A 19331-nucleotide genomic window follows, 5' to 3' on the forward strand; every position below is an offset into this window, starting at 1 on the left:
TCATTAGATATTGGGAAAATGTTAAAACCATTTTTTTCCTCTTTTTTCAGATAATCATACAGCTAAATGGAGTCTGAGCAGCTGTTCCATAGAGGATACTATAGAAACAGCTACAACAGTATAACAAGTGCAAGTAGTGATGAGGAGCTTTTAGATGGAGCAGGTGTTATTATGGACTTTCAGACTTCTGAAGATGACAATTTGTTAGATGGTGACACAGCAGTTGGTAAGTTTGGCATAACAGCTTTTAATATTTGTGGCAATTAATGTCTAATAAATTATACATTGTTGCAGTTGATTTTTTGCGTACCTTTTTATTTTTTAATTGAGTTGATTCATATAACATAAACAACCATTTTAAGGTGTTCAGTTCAGTGGCATTTAGCACATTCATGTTGTGCAACTACCACTTTTATCTAGTTCCAAAACATTTTCATTAACTCAAAAGAAAACCTTATAAAAAAATAAAAGAGAGAGAGAGAGAGAGAGAAAGAAAACCTTGTATATGGGTAAGCTTAAAAAATTTAAGTGTAACATAGTATGGAGATGTATACAACTGTAATTGGGATCCTCAGAGAAATAGAACCTAATAGCATATACATAGAGATATCCAGAAAGAGATTTCTTTTTTTTTTTTTAAAGATTTTATTTATTTATTTGACAGAGAGATCACAAGTAGACTGAGAGGCAGGCAGAGAGAGAGAGGAGGAAGCAGGCTGCCTGCTGAGCAAAGAGCCTGATGTGGGACTCGATCCCAGGACCCTGAGATCATGACCTGAGCCGAAGGCAGCGGCTTAACCCACTGAGCCACCCAGGCGCCCCCAGAAAGAGATTTCTGATGAAAGATTGCCTCACCTGATTGTAGAGGCTGAAGCCTACAATCTGTCATCTGTGAATTGAAAGCCCAGGAAAGCTGGTGATATAGTTTTAGTCTAAACCCAGGGACCTGAGAACCAACGTAGCCAGTGGTGTAAGTTTCAAAGCTGCAGATCTAGAAGTACTGATGTCTGAAGGCAGAAGATAGATGTTTCATCCAGCAAAGAGCTGTTTAACCTTTTCTTTCCCTTTTGTTCTATTGAGATCCTCAACTGATTGGATGATGCTTACTTGCCATTGGTTAGGTCACCTTTTTTAAGTCTACTGAGTCAAATACTAATGGAAAGACCCTCACAAACATACCTATAAATAATGTTTTACCAGTTATCTGGGCATCCCTTTGCTCAGTGAAGTTGACATATAAAATTAGCCATCATAACAATCAGCAGATCTTATGTGTAGAAATTATACAAAGTGAACATATGGTCATTATTATCCCTCAATCGAAAAATAAAACATTACCTGTTCCTTCAGAATTCTCCCTTGTTTCCCTTCCAATTTCAAAAGTGACTATTATTTTGACTTCTATTGGTATTTAAACGTTATATAAATGGAATTATACTATTTATACTCTATTGTGTCTGGTTCATTTATGTTTTGAGATTCATCTATGCTGCTGAGTATAGCAGTAATTATTTTCATTGCCATGTAGTATCTCATTGTGTAAATATGCTGCTGTTTTTCTATTCTATTCATCATATATTGTTGGCAGATATTTAGTTTTTTTTTTTCTTTCAGATTTTGGTCACTAATAATGCTGTTATTATGAATTTTCACGTACCTGTATTTTAGCACACATAATATTATTCAAGTCTGGGGGGTTTATACCGTGGAATGGAATTCTTAGGTGATAGGGAATGTGGATCTCAGTAGTACTAGCTCCTGTCAAAGATAGTTTCAAAGTAGTTACAGCATGTTCATTATACCAGGTGTGTGTGTGAGTTCTAGTTCCTCCCCATCTTCACTAATACTTGGTATTTTCAGTTTTAAAAATTTTGGCTATTCTAGTGTGGGTGCAGTATTCTCACATTTCGGGTTTATTTTACATTTGTCTGAAGATTTAGGAGTTTAAATACCTCTTTTGCATGTTTACTGGATTTTTAGATTGCCTCTTTAGTCTTATTGCCTATTTTATGAGTTCTTTATGTATTCTGATTAAGAGTCCTTTATCAGATACATGTATTGCAGATGTCTTTTCTTGCTCTGGCATGCCTTTTCACTTTCTTAATGTAATCTTTTGATGAAGATGCCATCAATTCTAATAAAATCCAGTTCATCTTTTCCTTTATTTTTGTCTTTTTGTGTTCTGTTTAAGATCTCTTTCCATAGCTCAAGGTCATGAAGGAATTAGCTGATTTTCTTCAGGAAGTTTTATTTTTTGTGCCTTTCACATTTAGATTTATCATCTACCTTGCCACTAATTTTTTATGTGATATAAGTTAAAGGTTTAGATTCATTTTTTTCCTATATGGATAACTAGTTTATCCAGCACTATTTATTGAAAAGACCTTCCATTCTCCTGTGTACTGCGGTGACATCTTTATCATCTATCAAGTGGATATATTTCTGTAGATTTGTTTCTGGACTTTCTACTCTGTTATATTGAAATATTTTTATTTCTTTATGCCAGCATATATATTAAGTTTTGTTTTTCACTTTGGTCTTTTATTGTCCTGCAGACCATGTAATGTAGTCCATTTACATTTAATGTAATCACCCATATAGTTGAGTTCAAATCTGTTGTTTTTGTTTCCTGTTTGTCATGGCCCTTCTTTTTCTCTATTTCTGTTCTTCTCAGTACTTTGTTAGTTACACACTGTCTTGTATTTTGTTTGGTGCATTACTCTAGAAATAACATGCACTCTTGACTTTTTAGTTCTATAAAATTAGTACTTTTACCACTCTATGTAGAATGCAAGGACCTTAGGATATTTTACTTCATTTTATCCCCCCTCCCACTTTTTGTGCTATTGTTGTTGTCTATTTTAATTTTGCATATATTTTATATTTCACAAGACATTATTGTTTCGTGTCAGTGACTGTTTATTTATTTAAGATTTTATTTGAGAGAGAGAGAGACCACGTGCACACAAGCAGTGTGAGGGACAGAGGGAGAGGGAGAAACAGACTCCCCACTGAGCAGGGAGTACTGTAGGGCCTCATCCCAGGACCTTGGGATGGTAACCTGAGCCAAAGGCAGATGCTGTATGGACTGAGGCACCCAGGCACCCTGTTAGTGTCTATTTAGATTTAGTCCTTACTTTTTCTGTTGCTCTTGATTCTGTATTGCATTTTCATGTTTCGGTCTGGATTAGTTATCTTTCTGCCTGAACAACTCTCATTAGGATTTCCTTTCATTACTATTAACAGTAAGTTCAGTCAGTGTTTGTAAAAGTTTTTGTTTCCCCTTTATTTTTGTAGGATATATTTGCAGTTATATATTTCCAGATTTATAGTTCTTTTCTGATTTTATTTATTTGACACACAGAGAAAGCATATGAAATAGGAAGTGGCAGCAGCAGGCAGAGGTAAAAGTAGGCTCCTGGTGAGTAGGAAGCCCACTGTGGGGCTTGATCCCAGTACCCGGGATCATGACCTGAGCTGAAGGCAGATGGTTAACCAACTGACCATCTAGGCATCCCCGTAGTCATTTTCTTTCTTTTTTTTAAATTTTTAAATAATTTATTTGAGAGAGTGAGAGAGCTTGCGTGCATGCAAGAGAGAGAGAGCAGGAGCATGAGAAGGGGGAGGGACAGAGGGAGAGGAAGAAACAGACTTCCTGCTAAGTAAGGACTCTGGGATCATGACCTAAGCCAAAGGCAGATGTTCAACGGGCTGAGCCACTGAGGATTCCCTTATAGTCATTTTCTTTGAACACTGTAAAGATAAATTCTTGTGTCATTTGCCTTCCATTATTTCTGTTAAGAAGTCAGGTATCGGTCTAATTTTTTCCCTTTTTGCTGCGTTTAAGAATTTTTTCTTTGTTTTGGGTTTGGTTTTGAGAAACTTAACCAGGGCTGCCTAAGTGTGGTTTTCTTTGTATTTATCCGGTCTGGGGTTATTAGAGCCTCTTGAATTGTGACTTGATTTTTATTTTTCCTTTTTTTTTTTTTTTTTTAATCTTTGGATAATTTTGACCAGTGAATCCTCAAGTCTTGTTTCTGCCATTCTTTCTGCCATCTCCTTTTAGGACTCCAGTTACATGTGTTAGATCTTTTCTCTGAGATCCTTGTGTTTCTTAGGCACCCCTCTTAGGCACTTTGTTTTTGTTTTTTTAATCTTTTTTTTCCTTTTCATTTGGATATTTTAACTCATTTGGGTAAATACCAAGGAATGTAATAGCTGGATCATATGGTAAGAGTATGTTTAGTTTTATAAGAAACTGCAAAATAGTCTTTTAAAGTGGTTGTACCATTTGCATTCCCACCAACAGTGAATGAGAAAGTTCCTATTGCTCCATGTACCTGTCACATTTGGTATTGTCAGTAGTTTGGATTTTAGTTGTTACAATAGGTATGTAGTGGTATCTCATTGTTTTCTATCAAGTTTTGAATTTCAGTTATTTTTCAGCCATCACATTTTGATTTGATTAATTTCCTATAAATTGCTATACTCTGGTAGAAATTCTCTGCTTTTTTTTTGTTGTTGTTGTTTTGTTTTGTTTTTAAACATATTGATTGTTTAAAGTCCATACCTGAATATTCTACATGGACCTCTGGGTCTTTATGTGTTGCCTATTTTTATCTCTTGCTTTTTCCAGTCTTTTGACCTAGACTTCAGGTATGCTTTTAAATTTTTCATTGAATGCTGGATATTGTATACAAAAAATTAAAGATGCTCCGGATGATGATACCTTCACCTTTAGTGTGTTTAATTTTTTTCTTGGTAGACAGGTTGTGTAGAAGCAAATTACAATGATCCCATTAAAGATCAAGAGAATTTGCCTTATGGTTTCAGACTTTCTAGATGGTCTATATTTTGACTTACTTTATTTTTAGGGCATAGCCCTTGAGGATTTTAGTAGAAAGCTATGTGTTTACTAAGACTCCTTCTCTTTGTTGGGTGCTGAAATTTAGTTTTTATCTCCTTACATTTTGAGACTACTGACAGCTTTCCTTATCAGTTTAGTCTCTTAACCACTTTTTGCTTAGTTTCTTGGCCTCTTGCTCATGAAATTTAGGAACCATAAATATTTTTAGGGGGAAAAGTATCATAGAATGAGTTGTTCTATCTCATTTCTCCAGGATATTGGACCATTCAAGTCCACATTGGTGATTCTGAACTTCAGATCCTGTCTCCTTGACCCCGTAAGACTGCCAAAAGCTCCCCACTTTCACTTTCTGCTAGGGTTCTCAGTCTCTATACTTACAAATCAGGAAAAGGCTCAAGGGCAAAAAGTTGCTGAGACTGTTGTTTACCTGCTCCATTTTTTTCTTCAGAATCTTGCCACTTTAAGTTCTTAGTGTCTTGTATGTTCCCTGGCAGTTCTGGATATTTTTTGTTAAAAAAAAAAATACAGAAAGAAAATGCAGTATTTTGCTCTTATTAGTCATTTGCTGTCTTCATTACTAATGTGTTTTTTCCTAATTTTAGTTATAAAGTTATAAACCAGATAAACACTTATATCCATAATTTGGAAAATCAGGTGATATTTAATAGTGTACCCATTTTTCTGTGTTTGAGTAGCTTCTTGGCTCTTTATATACAGATACAGAATTAACTCTTTATATACAGATACAGAATTAACTCAAGGAAGTAAAAGCCCCTAGGAGGACATAAGTGTTTCCGTCTTTCCACGCTGCCATCAACTATTGATGATGTCTTTATTTGTGGTTTTCAATAGGAGAGAGTACCAATTAGGAAGGAGTGGGCAAGGGTATAAAAAAGGATTTTTTGTTGCTCTTTTTCTTACCAGAGAAGATACTTTTCCTAGAACTGTATCAGTAGATTTCTTATATCACTGACTAGAATTGGATCACATGCCCATACCTAGACTGATGACTGACAAAGAGGAGTGGGGTTACTGACTGGTTAGAACAATCATAATTTGTTCCTTGGAATTAGGCACAGCACCAGCCAAACAAAGTTAAAATTCTGTTAGCAAGGAAGAAATTGGAGTACTGTAGAGTAAGTAGCCATTTGTGTTTTCCATACAGATTCGGTTCTTGAAGGTTAGTTAGTTTAGTTGAAGTACAAGATGTGGAACAGCAGTTGACAGTTAACTATGTAAGTGTTAAATTGGGTGGTACAGATTTTAAATGTTATACTTCAAAGAAAAAGGATATTATTTTGATAACCCTTTAGAATTGCAAAGACTGTTCTAGAAGGGGAGCTAATACATGAAGTCCCAGCAGTAGGAAAATGTATTATGTTGTGAGACGGTGAATATTCTTTTGTAAGGTAGTGATATCCTTTCTTTCAGCATAGCTGATAGGGTTCTGTTAACAGCAATTGGAAGGGGAACATCCTAGAAGAAACGGTCTCAGATCTACCCTTATGGACTAGGGCAGATGCAGATGTCAGAGGGAAGAGTTTGTTTCTGTGTCTGCTTAATGTCTGGGCAGCATTTAAGTGGATAGTTGGACAAGCAGTCGGGTATTAAATATTCTTTCATGACTCTGTATTTTTTTAGTATACCAGAAAAATAAGGAGTTGATCACTGGAAAGTACTGATAGTGTTTTGGCATATGTGTTGAATGAAGATCTGTTATGTTTAGTGGCTTTTAAGTTGTAGACCTGTATTTACATCCTGGCTCTGCCAGTTACTACCTCTGCAAGTCACTTAGCCTCTCTATGCCTTGTTTTTTTTTTTCCGTACTCTTTAAATGATTGCTCTGAGAATTAAGTGTGTGTTGAGACTTTATTATGTGAATAATATATGTAGAATCTTTAGCACAGTAACTAATTAATGGTAGGGACTCTAGCTGTTTCTATTTTCTTCTATGTTCCTTTCCTGTTGGATATATTGGACTCTATCTTCTGGCAGATGTAAAATATTTTCACAAAGGATACCTATCCTCCACTTTTTGTTACGAGGCCTTCCAGTGGCTTCTATTCAGTCTTAGGTTTTGTTAGGCTCTTCAGTTTCTTAAAGAAAACTGGCTGAAATAAACAAATAACTATTATAACTCCAAAAGATAATTCTAAAATCACTGCTATATAATGTGTAGCAAACCTTCAGCAAAAAATAAATAAATAAATAAATAGATAGATAGATAAAAATAAATTAAAAACAAATACATGCACACACTGGTGACTTCTGAAACCTTCTATAGAATCCATTTATACAAAATACTCTAAAATATATCTGTGAATCTTGCCAGAATATCATAAATGTACTGTATACTAATGCCTCCAGAAGCAGTGTAGCCCAGCAGTCATCTTGATTTTAGACTTCTGACTTCCAGAACTGCAAGAGAATAAATTTGTATTGTTTTAAACCACAAAGTTTGTGTTAATTTGTTACATTAGCAGTAGGAAACTGATCATATATATCATTTAAATAATAATACATGTATTATTATGAAAAGTTTCAGCTTTATCAGTCCCCTGAAAAGGATGTTGGGGGTCTTCAGGGGTCTGTAGAACACACTTGGCCCCACGTTGAAGGTTCTCTTTCAAGATAAGCCAGCCACAGAATACACATTGGGTAACCGAATAGAGTGACTTGTATTGTAGGCCGTAAGAGTGGAAAGGCTTATTATATTTAAAGGGCAAAATCTTTATAATGTGTTATCATTTCTCTTAAAATATTATATATATATATGTGTGTACACACAACTTTGGAGAGAAATACACCAAAATAATGATTTTTCTCTTGGTGTTGGAATTTGGCTGCTTTTAATCTTCTTCATGCCTTGCAGTGTTTTCCAAATTGTCACTAGCTTGGCTACACATCTATAAAACTGAGCTGAAACTTCTAAGTCATTTTAAGGTGTATTTTCAACATAGGAGGATAGAATATATTTCTTTTTTTTTTTAAATTTTATTTATTTATTTGACAGAGAGAAATCACAAGTAGATGAAGAGGCAGGCAGAGAGAGAGAGAGAGAGAAGCAGGCTCCCTGCTGAGCAGAGAGCCTGTTGCGGGACTTGATCCCAGGACCCTGAGATCATGACCTGAGCTGAAGGCAGCGGCTTAACCCACTGAGCCACCCAGGCGCCCCTAGAATATATTTCTTTAATAGTTTGTTGACTTGCTTGATAACTTTTAAATATTTAATCACATGGCAAATGAGTCTTCCTTTGTACTCTTGGTGTGGGCCTTGTCAGTGTTAGGGTTTGGGCATATGCCAGGCTGTTGTATCTCCAGGTCTTTGAACATGTTTCCTTTGCCCATATACCAATTATTGCTTGTACTTTGCTTCTCATGTTAGACCTCACTTCCTCTGGAAAGCCTTACCAAACTTTCCAGGTTTGTGCTAGGGGCCCTTCCTATCTAGTTAATTGTATTGCTTTTACTGTGTTTGCTTTCTTGACTTTCCTTACTTGCCTTTTTCTTTATAGCCTGCCCTCCTCCTAGATTAAGCTGTACTCTCTTTCAGTATAATTATCCCAGTAAATCTTGTTGGCTTGTATGTTGTTTATTTTTCTGCCTACGTGGTTTTAGAGCTGATCCATTATGTATTGATTACATATTTTAACTCCTGATGAGCAATCTTATTTTCCTTATTTCTAGACTTTGTGAGGACAGGATATTAGTATATCACAGGCAGCCACATATGCTGTTTATTTTATCCTCCCTTCTTATTTATTTATTTATTTATTTAAATTTTTTATAAACATATAATGTATTTTTATCCCCAGGGGTACAGGTCTGTGAACCGCCATTATCCTCCCTTCTTAAAATGCATGATATATTGGTGTGCACACAGCAGAAGCACATTGAAAGGTTGCTGTTTTATAAAAAAATATATTTTACCATATTTGCCAATCATCTTTTAGGATTTTTAGGAGTAATTTTTCCTTTTTATTTGTTGAACTAATATGGCTATATAGAGAAAAGTTTTGATTTAACTGGGCACCTAAGAAGCCTAGGATATTCAGTGGAGTAGCAGGAACTATGAGTATACCCATATTGTTACAGCTGTATTGCTAAGGGTCCCACCATGGTGATGGTGCTGTCTGAGAGGAAGAATGCGAAGGATGGAAGATATTGGCTCTATCAATATCAATATCTGGCTCCCTGACATTACTCATTGTCATCACTTCTATTTCTCAGTTTTCTTATCTGAAAAATAAATGCAAAATATCTATTCTACCCACCCAATTCCACTCAGTTTTTGGAAACAAAAGAATATAATAAAGGGTGGAAGTGTTGTTATTATGTTTGAGGGTCATTTGTGGCAATTTTGGCTTGGGTACTCAAAAGTTTAAACTTATTTACTCTTGTGCAGCTTTTTTTTTTTTTAAACTTTTTAAAAAAGATTTTATTATTTATTTGACAGAGAGAGATCACAAGTAGGCAGAGAGGCAGGCAGAGAGAGAGAGAGAGGAGGAAGCAGGCTCCCCGCTGAGCAGAGAGCCCTATGCGGGACTCGATCCCAGGCCCCTGAGATCATGACCTGAGCCGAAGGCAGCGGCTTAACCCACTGAGCCACCCAGACGCCCACACTTGTGCAGCTTTGAGGTTACATGTTGACCTTCAGATAGATTATCCTGGGTTCACAAAAATCTTAAATGGTTAACTCCAGGACTTAATAATGGATTGCCCTGGAGAGATGCTGATTCTAGAACTGAGCAAGGAATATACAAGATGAGCCCAGATTGTGTGTAGTACCAGAAGTAAGGAAGTGTCAAAACAAAACAGAACAAAAAAACAAACACAAAAGGGTGAGGGATTGTCCAAGGAACACAGGAATTAACCTGAAAGAGCTCCAAATAGCCAAAACTGGAAAAATTGGAGCAACCAAATAAATAGTGCACAATTAGATTATAACCAAAGTATAAATTAAATGTAAATGAGCATGTATATATGATGTAAGTGATAGACATTGATATAAATGATTGAATGAATAAATAAATGGAGGAAAAGAGACAGGTCTCCCTTGTAGAAGAATTCCAAATAATTTATGTAAATATTCCTTCCTCATGGAGGAGGAGCTTACTTCCTATCTCCTTTCCCTTAAGGGTGTGGTAGACTTAGTGACTTACTTCCAAAGAATAAAGTAGGAAAAGAAGGAGAAAATAGTAACTTTGCAGTGGAGAAGCATGGCAAACACTACTGTAACCAAGTAAGGGAGGTTAATATCACCTGTGATATCCTGTGGATATTACATACTCCTATGATGTGACAGGATGGGCAGTTTACCTTTGTGATAATTCTTTTCAAAGACCCATAATTCCACTCTAACCCCCAAGAGAAACAATAGACAAATCTCCACTGGGGGGGACATTTTGCAGGATACTTCACCAGTCAAGGTCATGAAAAATCAGGAAAGACTGAGAAGTTGTTGTAGGCCAGAGGAGTTTAGGGAGACATGTTAAAATACATTGTGGTATCTTGGGTTGAAACCTGGAATAGGAAGAGGACATGAGTATAAAAACTGGTAAAAAAGATAAGGTCTGGAGTTTACTTAATAGTTATGTACCATTGCCAGTTTCTTAGTTTAGACAAATGTACTATGAGAATAAAAGATATTAACAATTAAAGAAACTGAGTGAGAAGTATTTGGGACCTCTTTGTACTGTCTTTGCAACTTTCTGCAGATCTAAAATTAGTTCATAATAAAGTTTATTTTAAAAAATGAGTTGGGGGGCGCCTGGGTGGCTCAGTGGGTTAAGCCGCTGCCTTTGGCTCAGGTCATGATCTCAGGGTCCTGGGATCGAGTCCCGCATAGGGCTCTCTGCTAAGCAGGGAGCCTGCTTCCTCCTCTCTCTCTCTGCCTGTCTCTCTGCCTACTTGTGATCTCTCTCTGTCAAATAAATAAATAAAATCTTTTAAAAAAAAATGAGTTGGGAAGAGTTAGCTTTTTATTTTACTTTATTTTTTAAAAAGATATTATTTATTTATTTTAGAGAGAGAGAGAGAGAGCATGAGAGGGGAGAGGGTCAGAGGAAGAAGCAGACTCCCCACCGAGCAAGGAGCCAGATGTGGGCCTTGATCCTGGGACTCTAGGATCATGACCTGAGCCAAAGGCAGTCATTTAACTAACTGAGCCACCCAGGTGCCCCTAACTTCTTAAATAATAAAAGCAAAAATATGTTTATTGTAGGAAACATGAATGATAAAAATACAAGTTAGTAAATGAAAGTTTTTCATAATCCTGCTATACATTGATAACTGATAATTCTGGTATTTTACTCAAGACTCAGTTCTATGCATATTCCGTTCTGTAAATAATTATTAGGCTCCTTTTGGGCCAGACACCATGCTAGGTGGTTGGTGATTGAATTGTTGCTAAGGTAAAAAGCCTGAATGCTGCTAAGATAGAGTTGGTTGCTTTCTGTGAATAAGAATAATGAAGCTCTTTGTTAGCAATTGCAGGTAGAAAACATTAATAAAGTAATCCAGGAGTAATTTTTTTAGTAAATATAGTGTCCTTGCATGTGGCTTTATAGGCAAAAAAAATTACTTAGTATAAAGTTGTGGTAGAACTCCAGAAATCCCAGAAATGTATTTTGATGATCTGACTTTGCTCAGAGTTTTAAAGGTTACATTTGTGTATGTTGTCTTTAGTAGATGACAGGTTCATTTTAGTCTTACTGTTTTATCTGACATGTACAGATAACATTGATGGCATTGTTCTAATAATGAGGCACTTGGCTCCAAATCTAAATTTGTTGGGGCACCTGGGTGATTTAGTAGGCATCCAACTCTTATTTTCAGCTCAGCTCATGTTCTTAGGGTTCTGAGATTGAGCCCCATGTCAGGCTCAGTGTAGAGCCTGTTCTCTCTCTGCTCCCCAGTCCCCCAGGATAAATAGATAAATAAAATCTTTAAAAAATTTTGAATTTGGCAACATTAAACTATTAAGCCTTTAAAAAGCATGAGATGGTTATATCATGAATCTTCTTGGTAAAGGGGTTTTTAGAAATTCTTGTAAGATAATAAAATACTACCACTACCATTTAATGGCTCTCTGTTGGGAAAAGGTCTTAACTCTTTCAAATGGTCTACTCAGAATTATTTTTAGAAATAAATAATTCTAAGGTTCATGTGATTCTTATTCTAAGCAGTGTCATGTTCTTGATAAATTTGACACTCTTTATATTCTGTTGCCAATTGTCTTGTAAACATTTTCTGCACCTGCATCTCCAGGTCACTTCAGTCAGAGCAACCTATTTCACCTACCTAATACGTGTGGAGTGAGGGACTTCCCTAATTTGTGTGTTTGTGTAAGAGCATGGTAATGCATTTAGGGAAAAATAACCCATACTAAGTTTATGAAGTGCTGTCATTGAAGATGTTACTAATGAACAAAGGAAAAGAACTTGGTATTATAAAGTGACACCTTGATAAAAATAGCCTAAAATACCAGTGGAAAGGCAGTCAAAGCCAGTCAAATACTATCATCATAAAGGTCACTGGAGGGACATCTGGGTGGCTCAGTCAGTTAAGTGTCTGACTCTTGGTTTCAGCTCATGTCATGATGCTAGGGTTGCAGGATCAAGCCCAGCATTGGGCTCTGCGCTAAGTGGGAGTCTGCTTGAGATTCTGTCCCTCTGCCCATTCCCCCCATACATGCACATATCTGCATTCTTTCTCTGTAAATAAATCTTTTTAAAAAGTCACTGGAAAGAAGTGAGCCTAGTTTTTATTGAAATATATAGAACCTGATGATTTATACCTAAAATATTAACTGCAATTATTACCATTGCTCTACAAAAAATCAAATTATTTATTTATTTATTATTATTATTTTTAAAGATTTTATTTATTTATTTGATAGAGAGACAGTGAGAGAGGAAACACAAGCAGGGGGAGTGGGAGAGGGAGAAGCAGGCTTCCCGCCAATCAGGCAGCCTGATGCAGGGCTCGATACCAGGACTGTGGGATCATTATCTGAGCCGAAGGCAGACGCTTAACAACTGAGCCACCCAGGTGCCCCTAAATTATTTTTTTAAAAGCCCATAGAAAGTTAACTGAAATTGAGTCAAGGAATAATTTTTGTGTGTGTACTCTACCTCTCTTACCATAATGTCATGAAGTAATAAATTAACGTTTCTTTTTTAAAAATATTTTATTTATTTATTTGACAGAGATCACAAGTAGGCAGAGAGGCAGGCAGAGAGAGAGAGGGAAGCAGGCTCCCTGCTGAGCGGAGAGCCCGATGCGGGGCTCGATCCCAGGACCCTGGGACCACGACCTGAGCTGAAGGCAGAGGCTTTACCCACTGAGCCACCCAGGTGCCCCTAAATTATTTTTTTAAAAGCCCACAGAAAGTTAACTGAAATTGAGTCAAGGAATAATTTTGTGTGTGTACTCTACCTCTCTTACCATAATGTCATGAAGTAATAAATTAATGTTTCTCCTATGCATGTAGAACATTACCTCTGAACTGTTCTTGGAAGAATTAAGAAAATAGCTGGTTAAATCATGTTTCGTGTTGTGATTCCAGTTAAGAATTCTATTTGAGAAAGCTTTCAGGAGTTTTGAGCTAAGCCTGTAACATCATATACTGAAGTAAATATATAAAATCATGTGGAGTTTTTGGATCTGTTTAAATAGTCATTTAGGGGACGTTCCTTGGAAGAAGCTGGGCTTATAACAAATAAAAGTCAATGTAGATACTTACAAACTTGTTTTCTGTAACTGATTGAAACTGTAAATAAGATTAGACTAGAGTGTTGGGGTAGAGAAGCAAGAAATAAAAATAAATCCATATTAGATGTTAATAGAATTAAAGATAGGATAAGTTTCTATCTCACAAACTGAGGATTTTGGAGGGGAGGTGGGTGAGGGTTGGATGAACCCGGTGGTGAGTATTAAGGAGGGCACATATTGCATGGAGCACTGGGTGTGATATGTAAACTATGCATCTTGGAACACTGAAAAAATAGAGTAGAGTCTAAAAAAAAAAGTTAGAAAAAAAACTTTTTGAATTGTGAAATGTAACATATACCAGAAAAATGCATAAAGCACAATTATCCAGCTTAATGAGTTATAACAAAGCAGGGACTTTTGCATTATAACCAGGTTAAGGAAATAAAGCACTGGGGCTCCTGGGTGGCTCAGTTGACTGAGCATCCGACTCAGTTTCAGGTCAGGTCATGATCTCATGGACCATGAGATCCATTCTACCTCTGGCTCAGTGGGAAGTCTGATTCTCTCCTGCTGTCCCTCCTCCCCCTCATGGGCATGTGTGCGCACACATGCCTTCTCTCTCTCTCTCGCTCTAAAATGAATGAATGAATGAATCTTTTAAAAAGAAAAGAAGAGGGGTGCTTGGGTGGCTCAGTTGTTAAGCATCTGCCTTCGGCTAGGTTCATGATCCCAGGGTCCCTCTCCCACTCCCCCTGCTTGTATTCCCACTCTCGCTGTCTCTTTCTGTCAAGTAAGTAAACAAAATCTTAAAAAGAAAAGAAAAGAAAGCGTTACCATACTTCAGAAGCCTCCTGCATGTACCTTAACAATCTCAACCCTTTTCCTTTCCCTAGAGGTAAATACCATTTTCTCTTTGTCTAGTCACCTTTTTTTGCTTTACTTTATGGCGTGGTGATGTAAGTATACATCCTTAAAACTATAATTTAGCATTGCCTGTTTTGGAAAATTACAGATTATTAAATAAAAGGAATTATATGGTATGTATTTCTTGCTTGTGTTTATGCAGTGTGATTTTCAAGAATCTTTTTAATTTTATTTTTTATTTTTTTATTAGTAGCTTTATTTTTTAAAATTTTTTAAAGATTTTATTTATTTATTTGATAGAGATCACAAGTGGGCAGAGAGGCAGGCAGAGAGAGAGAGATTGGAGGAAGCAGGCTCCCCACTGAGCAGAGAGCCAGATGTGGGGCTCAATCCCAGAACCCTGGGATCATGACCCGAGCCGAAGGCAGAGGCTTTAACCCACTGAGCCACCCAGGCACCCCTCAAGAATCTTTTATATTGCAGGCAGTAGGTGCTTGTTGCCATGTTGCTCTAGACTACATTATTCTTTTTTATGAATACCATACCTGTTTCTTTTTTAATATTGACGAATCTTTGAATTATCAGCAGTTTTTGGTGGTTACAAACATTGCTACTTTGATTATTTTGCATTTGCTCTGGTGTATATGTGTGTAAATTCATTTGGAGTGAATTTATTGTAGCAGAGGTTATGTTTTCCATAGTGGTATTCGCATTTACACTTGGGTGAGCTATGTATGAAAGCTTCCTTTGCTCCACATTCACCAACCTCTTAATTTTGTCACACTTTTAATTTTGTCCATCTGTTGGCTAAATAATAGATTCAGATTGTGGTTTTCATTTACATTTCCTTGGTCACCAAGGAGGGTGAGCATTTTTTCATGCTCGTTGGCTATTTAAAAAAAATTTTTTTTGAAGTACCTATTTAAGTCATTTGCCCATTTTTCTGTTGATGTATCTGAGATATTTGTGAAAATTCTTTATTTTCTATATACAAGTTTTTTGTTGGTCATATTGTTATAAATATTTTCTGTTCTATGGGTCTTGTTTCATTTTCTGTTGTCCATTTGGACTGCTTTAACAAAAATACTATAGACTGGTTGGCCTAAACAACAAGCATGGCTTTCGGTTTTATTTTTATGAGTTGCTCACAGTTTATTTCTACAGTTTTGGAGGCTGGGATGTCCAAGACACTGGCAGACTGGTTGTCTGGTGAGGAGGTGTTGCTTCTGGTTCATAGTCTGCAGTCTTTTTGCTGTGTCCTTGAGGTAACTCTCTGGAGTCTCTTTGTAAGGGCACTAATCCCATTCCTGACCACCCTCATGACCACTTCCCAAAGTTCCCACCTCTAAATATCATCACATGGGGGATTAACTTTCAACATAAAAATTTGGTGGGATATAAACTGTCTGTAGCATTCTCCTAATGGACGAATTATGAACAAATATTCTTACTTGTAACGTGGTCCTCTGTATTAATCTTTTGCTTTATGGCTATTGCTGAGATCATGAATATATGAATATATTTTGCTATATTATTTTGTAAGAGCTGTATTTGCCTTTTACTGTAGAACTATATTTACCTTTAGGTCTATAATTACCTGAGTGGTGTGTTTATAAGTGTGTGTATGTGTGTGTATGTGTATGTATGTATGTGTAGGTGAATGGATTAGGTGTATTTAGCTTTTTCCCGTATGGATAGCCTGTTGTCCTAATGCTAAATACTAAGAAAATCATTTTTTTCTTCATTCTTCTATAGTGCAACCTCTGCTATACACCAAGACTCATATATAGGAGGATCTATTTCTTGACTCTTTATTGTGTGTGATTGGTTTATTTATTTATTTTAGCTGTATGCCAGAAGCATTCTGTTTATAATGTTTCTGTGATTAAAACACTCTCAGTATCTGGTAAAGCAAGTCCTCTCCCTTTAAGACTGTCTTGATTATTCTTGGGCCTTTTTATTTCTATGTAAATTTGAGTGTAATTTGTCATAAAAAAGCCTGCTGGGTTTTTAACTAGGGTCCAAGGATGGAAGAGCACCTGGCTCCAGGGTTCCCAAATAGACCACGTTTGGCCACTCACTGCTGACAAAATTGGAAGGCAGTGAGACAGGTGATGGTGGAACAACAAAGGAGTTTATTTCTGTGAGGCCAGTGCCAGGAAGATAGTGAACTAACGTTTCAAAGACTGTCTCCAAAGTGCAGAAAGTATTTCAAGGTTTATGTAAGGGGAATGTGGGACAAAGGTTGATGGGTACATGCAACGTTGGCTGTAAAGGTCAGTCAGGTTGATCATTGTCTTCGTGTAAAAAATGTGGGGTCTTACTGGTGTCAGGGTAGTTTTCGTTCCCATTACAGGATGCTTTTGCGCATTGGGTCTTCTGCCTCAGCTGGAAAGAAGAACTTCATCAGTTAGAAAGTGCACACTAAGGTCAGAACAGAGGTAAAGTCTTCTTTCAGGTTTTTGATTGGCATTTAATTGAGTCTCGAGTTCACTTTGAATCTAATTTTTGAAAATGGTATTCTCCTCTACATATTGAGTCCTTTTTTTTTTTTTTTAAGATTTTATTTATTTATTTGGCAGACAAAGATCTCAAGCAGACAGAGAGGCAGGCAGAGAGAGAAGGAAGCAGGCTCCCTGCCGAGCAGAGAGCCCGACATGGGGCTCGATCCCAGGACCCTGGGATCATGACCTGAGCCGAAGGCAGAGGCTTTAACCCACTGAGCCTCCCAAGCGCCCTTACTTGAGTCTTTTTGAATATCTTCCAATAAAGTTTTAGTCCTTCCTAGTGACCTTTGTCTTCATTATTTGTTGCACTCATTCCTAGGTAATTTTTGTAATGCTGTTGGCATTTAATGCTATTTTTAGTTTTAAATTTAAAATCCTATCTGCTGGCATATTTTTGAAATACAGCTTCTGAATATTGATTTTTTAAAAATTCATCAACCTTGGGGTGCCTGGGTGGTTCAGTGGGTTAAAGCCTCTGCCTTTGGCTCAGGTCATGATCCCAAGTCCTGGGATCCAGCCCCGCATCCGGCTCTCTGCTCAGCAGGGAGTCGGCTTCCCACCTCACTCTCTCTGCCTGCCTCTCTGCCTACTTGTGATCTCTGTCAAATAAATAAATAAAATATTTAACAACAACAACAAAAAATTCATCAACCTTGCATAACTGTAATTAAAATGACCTATTTGTGATGTCTCTTAAGAATATAGTCGTGTTGGGGCGCCTGGGTGGCTCAGTGGGTTAAGCCGCTGTCTTCCGCTCAGGTCATGATCTCAGGGTTCTGGGATCGAGCCCCTCATCGGGCTCTCTGAGCAGAGAGCCTGCTTCCCTCTCTCTCCCTCTCTCTGCCTGCCTCTCTGCCTACTTGTGATCTCTGTCAAATAAATAAATAAAATAATAAAAAATATATATATAGTCGTGTCATTGGCAAATAGTGACCACTTTGTTTCTTCCTGGTCTTTATAGTTTTCCCTACCCTTTCCCCCTTGTTTAACTGCACTGGGTAGATCCTCTAGTAAACAGTTGAATGTAAATGGTGATTGCTGGAGTCTTTTGTCCTGTTCTGATCCTGAGGTTTCACCATTAAGTATTCACCTTGAAATTTAAGTGTGATGTTAATGAATTTTTGTGTTATCGTTTATTAAATAGGTTTACATCCATTCCTAGTTGATTTAAGAATGAATGGTTTTTGCATTTATCATTTCCTTCCATTTTTGAGGTGATTATTTGATGTATATTTTTGTTTCTGTTAATAAACTGTTGATTTTTCAGATGCTTAAACCAACTTGCATTCCATGTAAAAACTCAGTTTGATCATTGATGTAGTAGTGTATTGTTTTAGGTTTTTCTCTTGTATATAAACTGCTGGGTTTGGTTTACTTTTGTTTAGGACTTTTACATCTGTTTATAACAGATTGCTGGTAGCTTTCCTTTGTCATTTTGTTCTCATTTTAGTATCAAGGTTATATTTCCCTCATGAAGTGAGTTGTAGATGATGCCTTCTTTTTCTAGACTCTGGAGTGGTTTATGAAATGTTGGCATTATTATTATTCCTACATTTTGGTAGAATTTGCCAAAGAAACTCCAGGCTTAGAATTTTCTTTGTAGGAAGGGTTTCTTTTTTTTTTTTTTTTTAAATATTGATTTGATTGGTTGATTGATTTGACCGACAGAGATCACAAGTAGGCAGAGAGGCAGGCAGAAAGAGTGGGAGTGAAGCAGGCTCCCTGCTGAGCAGAGAGCTCCATTCTGGGCTGATCTAATGACCCTGAGATCATGACCTGGGCTGAAGGCAGAGGCTTAACCCGCTGAGCCACCCAGGCACCCCTGTAGGAAGGTTTTAAATTATAGTTCAACTTCTTTAATAGTTATAGCATTGTTCTGATTTTCTGTTTCTTTCTAGATTGGTTTGATAAATTGTATTTTTTTTTTAAATTTACCTTTTTACTTAAAAATTTTATTAATATAGTCTTTTGAATGCCTGCAGTTTCCTTAGTCTTGTCTTCTTTTTCTTTCTGATAGTGGTTATTTGTGCTCTCATTGTCTTCTCCTTCCCTCTTTTTCCTCTTATCTTCTTTCCCATTCACCTTTTTAAAAAAATGATTTATTCATTTATTTATTTGACAGGCAGAGATCTCAAGTAGGCCAGGAGGCAGCCAGAGAGAGAGAGAGACAGAGAGAAAGAGAAAGAGAGCGAGCGAGAGAGGAAGGGAAGCAGGCTCACCTCATAGCAGAGAGCCCGATGCGGGGCTCAATCCCAGGACCCCAGGATCATGACCTGAGCTGAAGGCAGAGGCTTTAACTCACTGAGCCACCCAGGTGCCCCTCCCATTCACCTTTTAATCAGTGTCACTGTACATTTATCAATCGGTCTTTCCAGTGG

The 19331-nt window shown here is 37.0% G+C and overlaps 1 protein-coding gene across 2 annotated transcripts in view; it reads left to right on the plus strand.

Moving 5' to 3' along the window:
• The window catches only part of CLCN3 (chloride voltage-gated channel 3), a 101065-nt gene that overhangs the window by 12584 nt on the left and 69150 nt on the right, over window positions 1-19331 (plus strand). For both annotated transcript variants that reach the window (XM_004758101.3, XM_004758104.3), the window contains exon 2: window positions 51-226. In XM_004758101.3, the coding sequence (XP_004758158.1) occupies window positions 67-226 (160 nt within the window). In that variant the 5' untranslated portion in view covers window positions 51-66. The remainder of the gene's footprint in view (window positions 1-50; window positions 227-19331) is intronic.

The sequence above is a fragment of the Mustela putorius genome, unplaced genomic scaffold (assembly GCF_011764305.1).
Source record: "Mustela putorius furo isolate JIRA1106 unplaced genomic scaffold, ASM1176430v1.1 tig00000242_pilon_pilon_pilon, whole genome shotgun sequence".
NCBI classification, from domain to species: domain Eukaryota; kingdom Metazoa; phylum Chordata; class Mammalia; order Carnivora; family Mustelidae; genus Mustela; species Mustela putorius.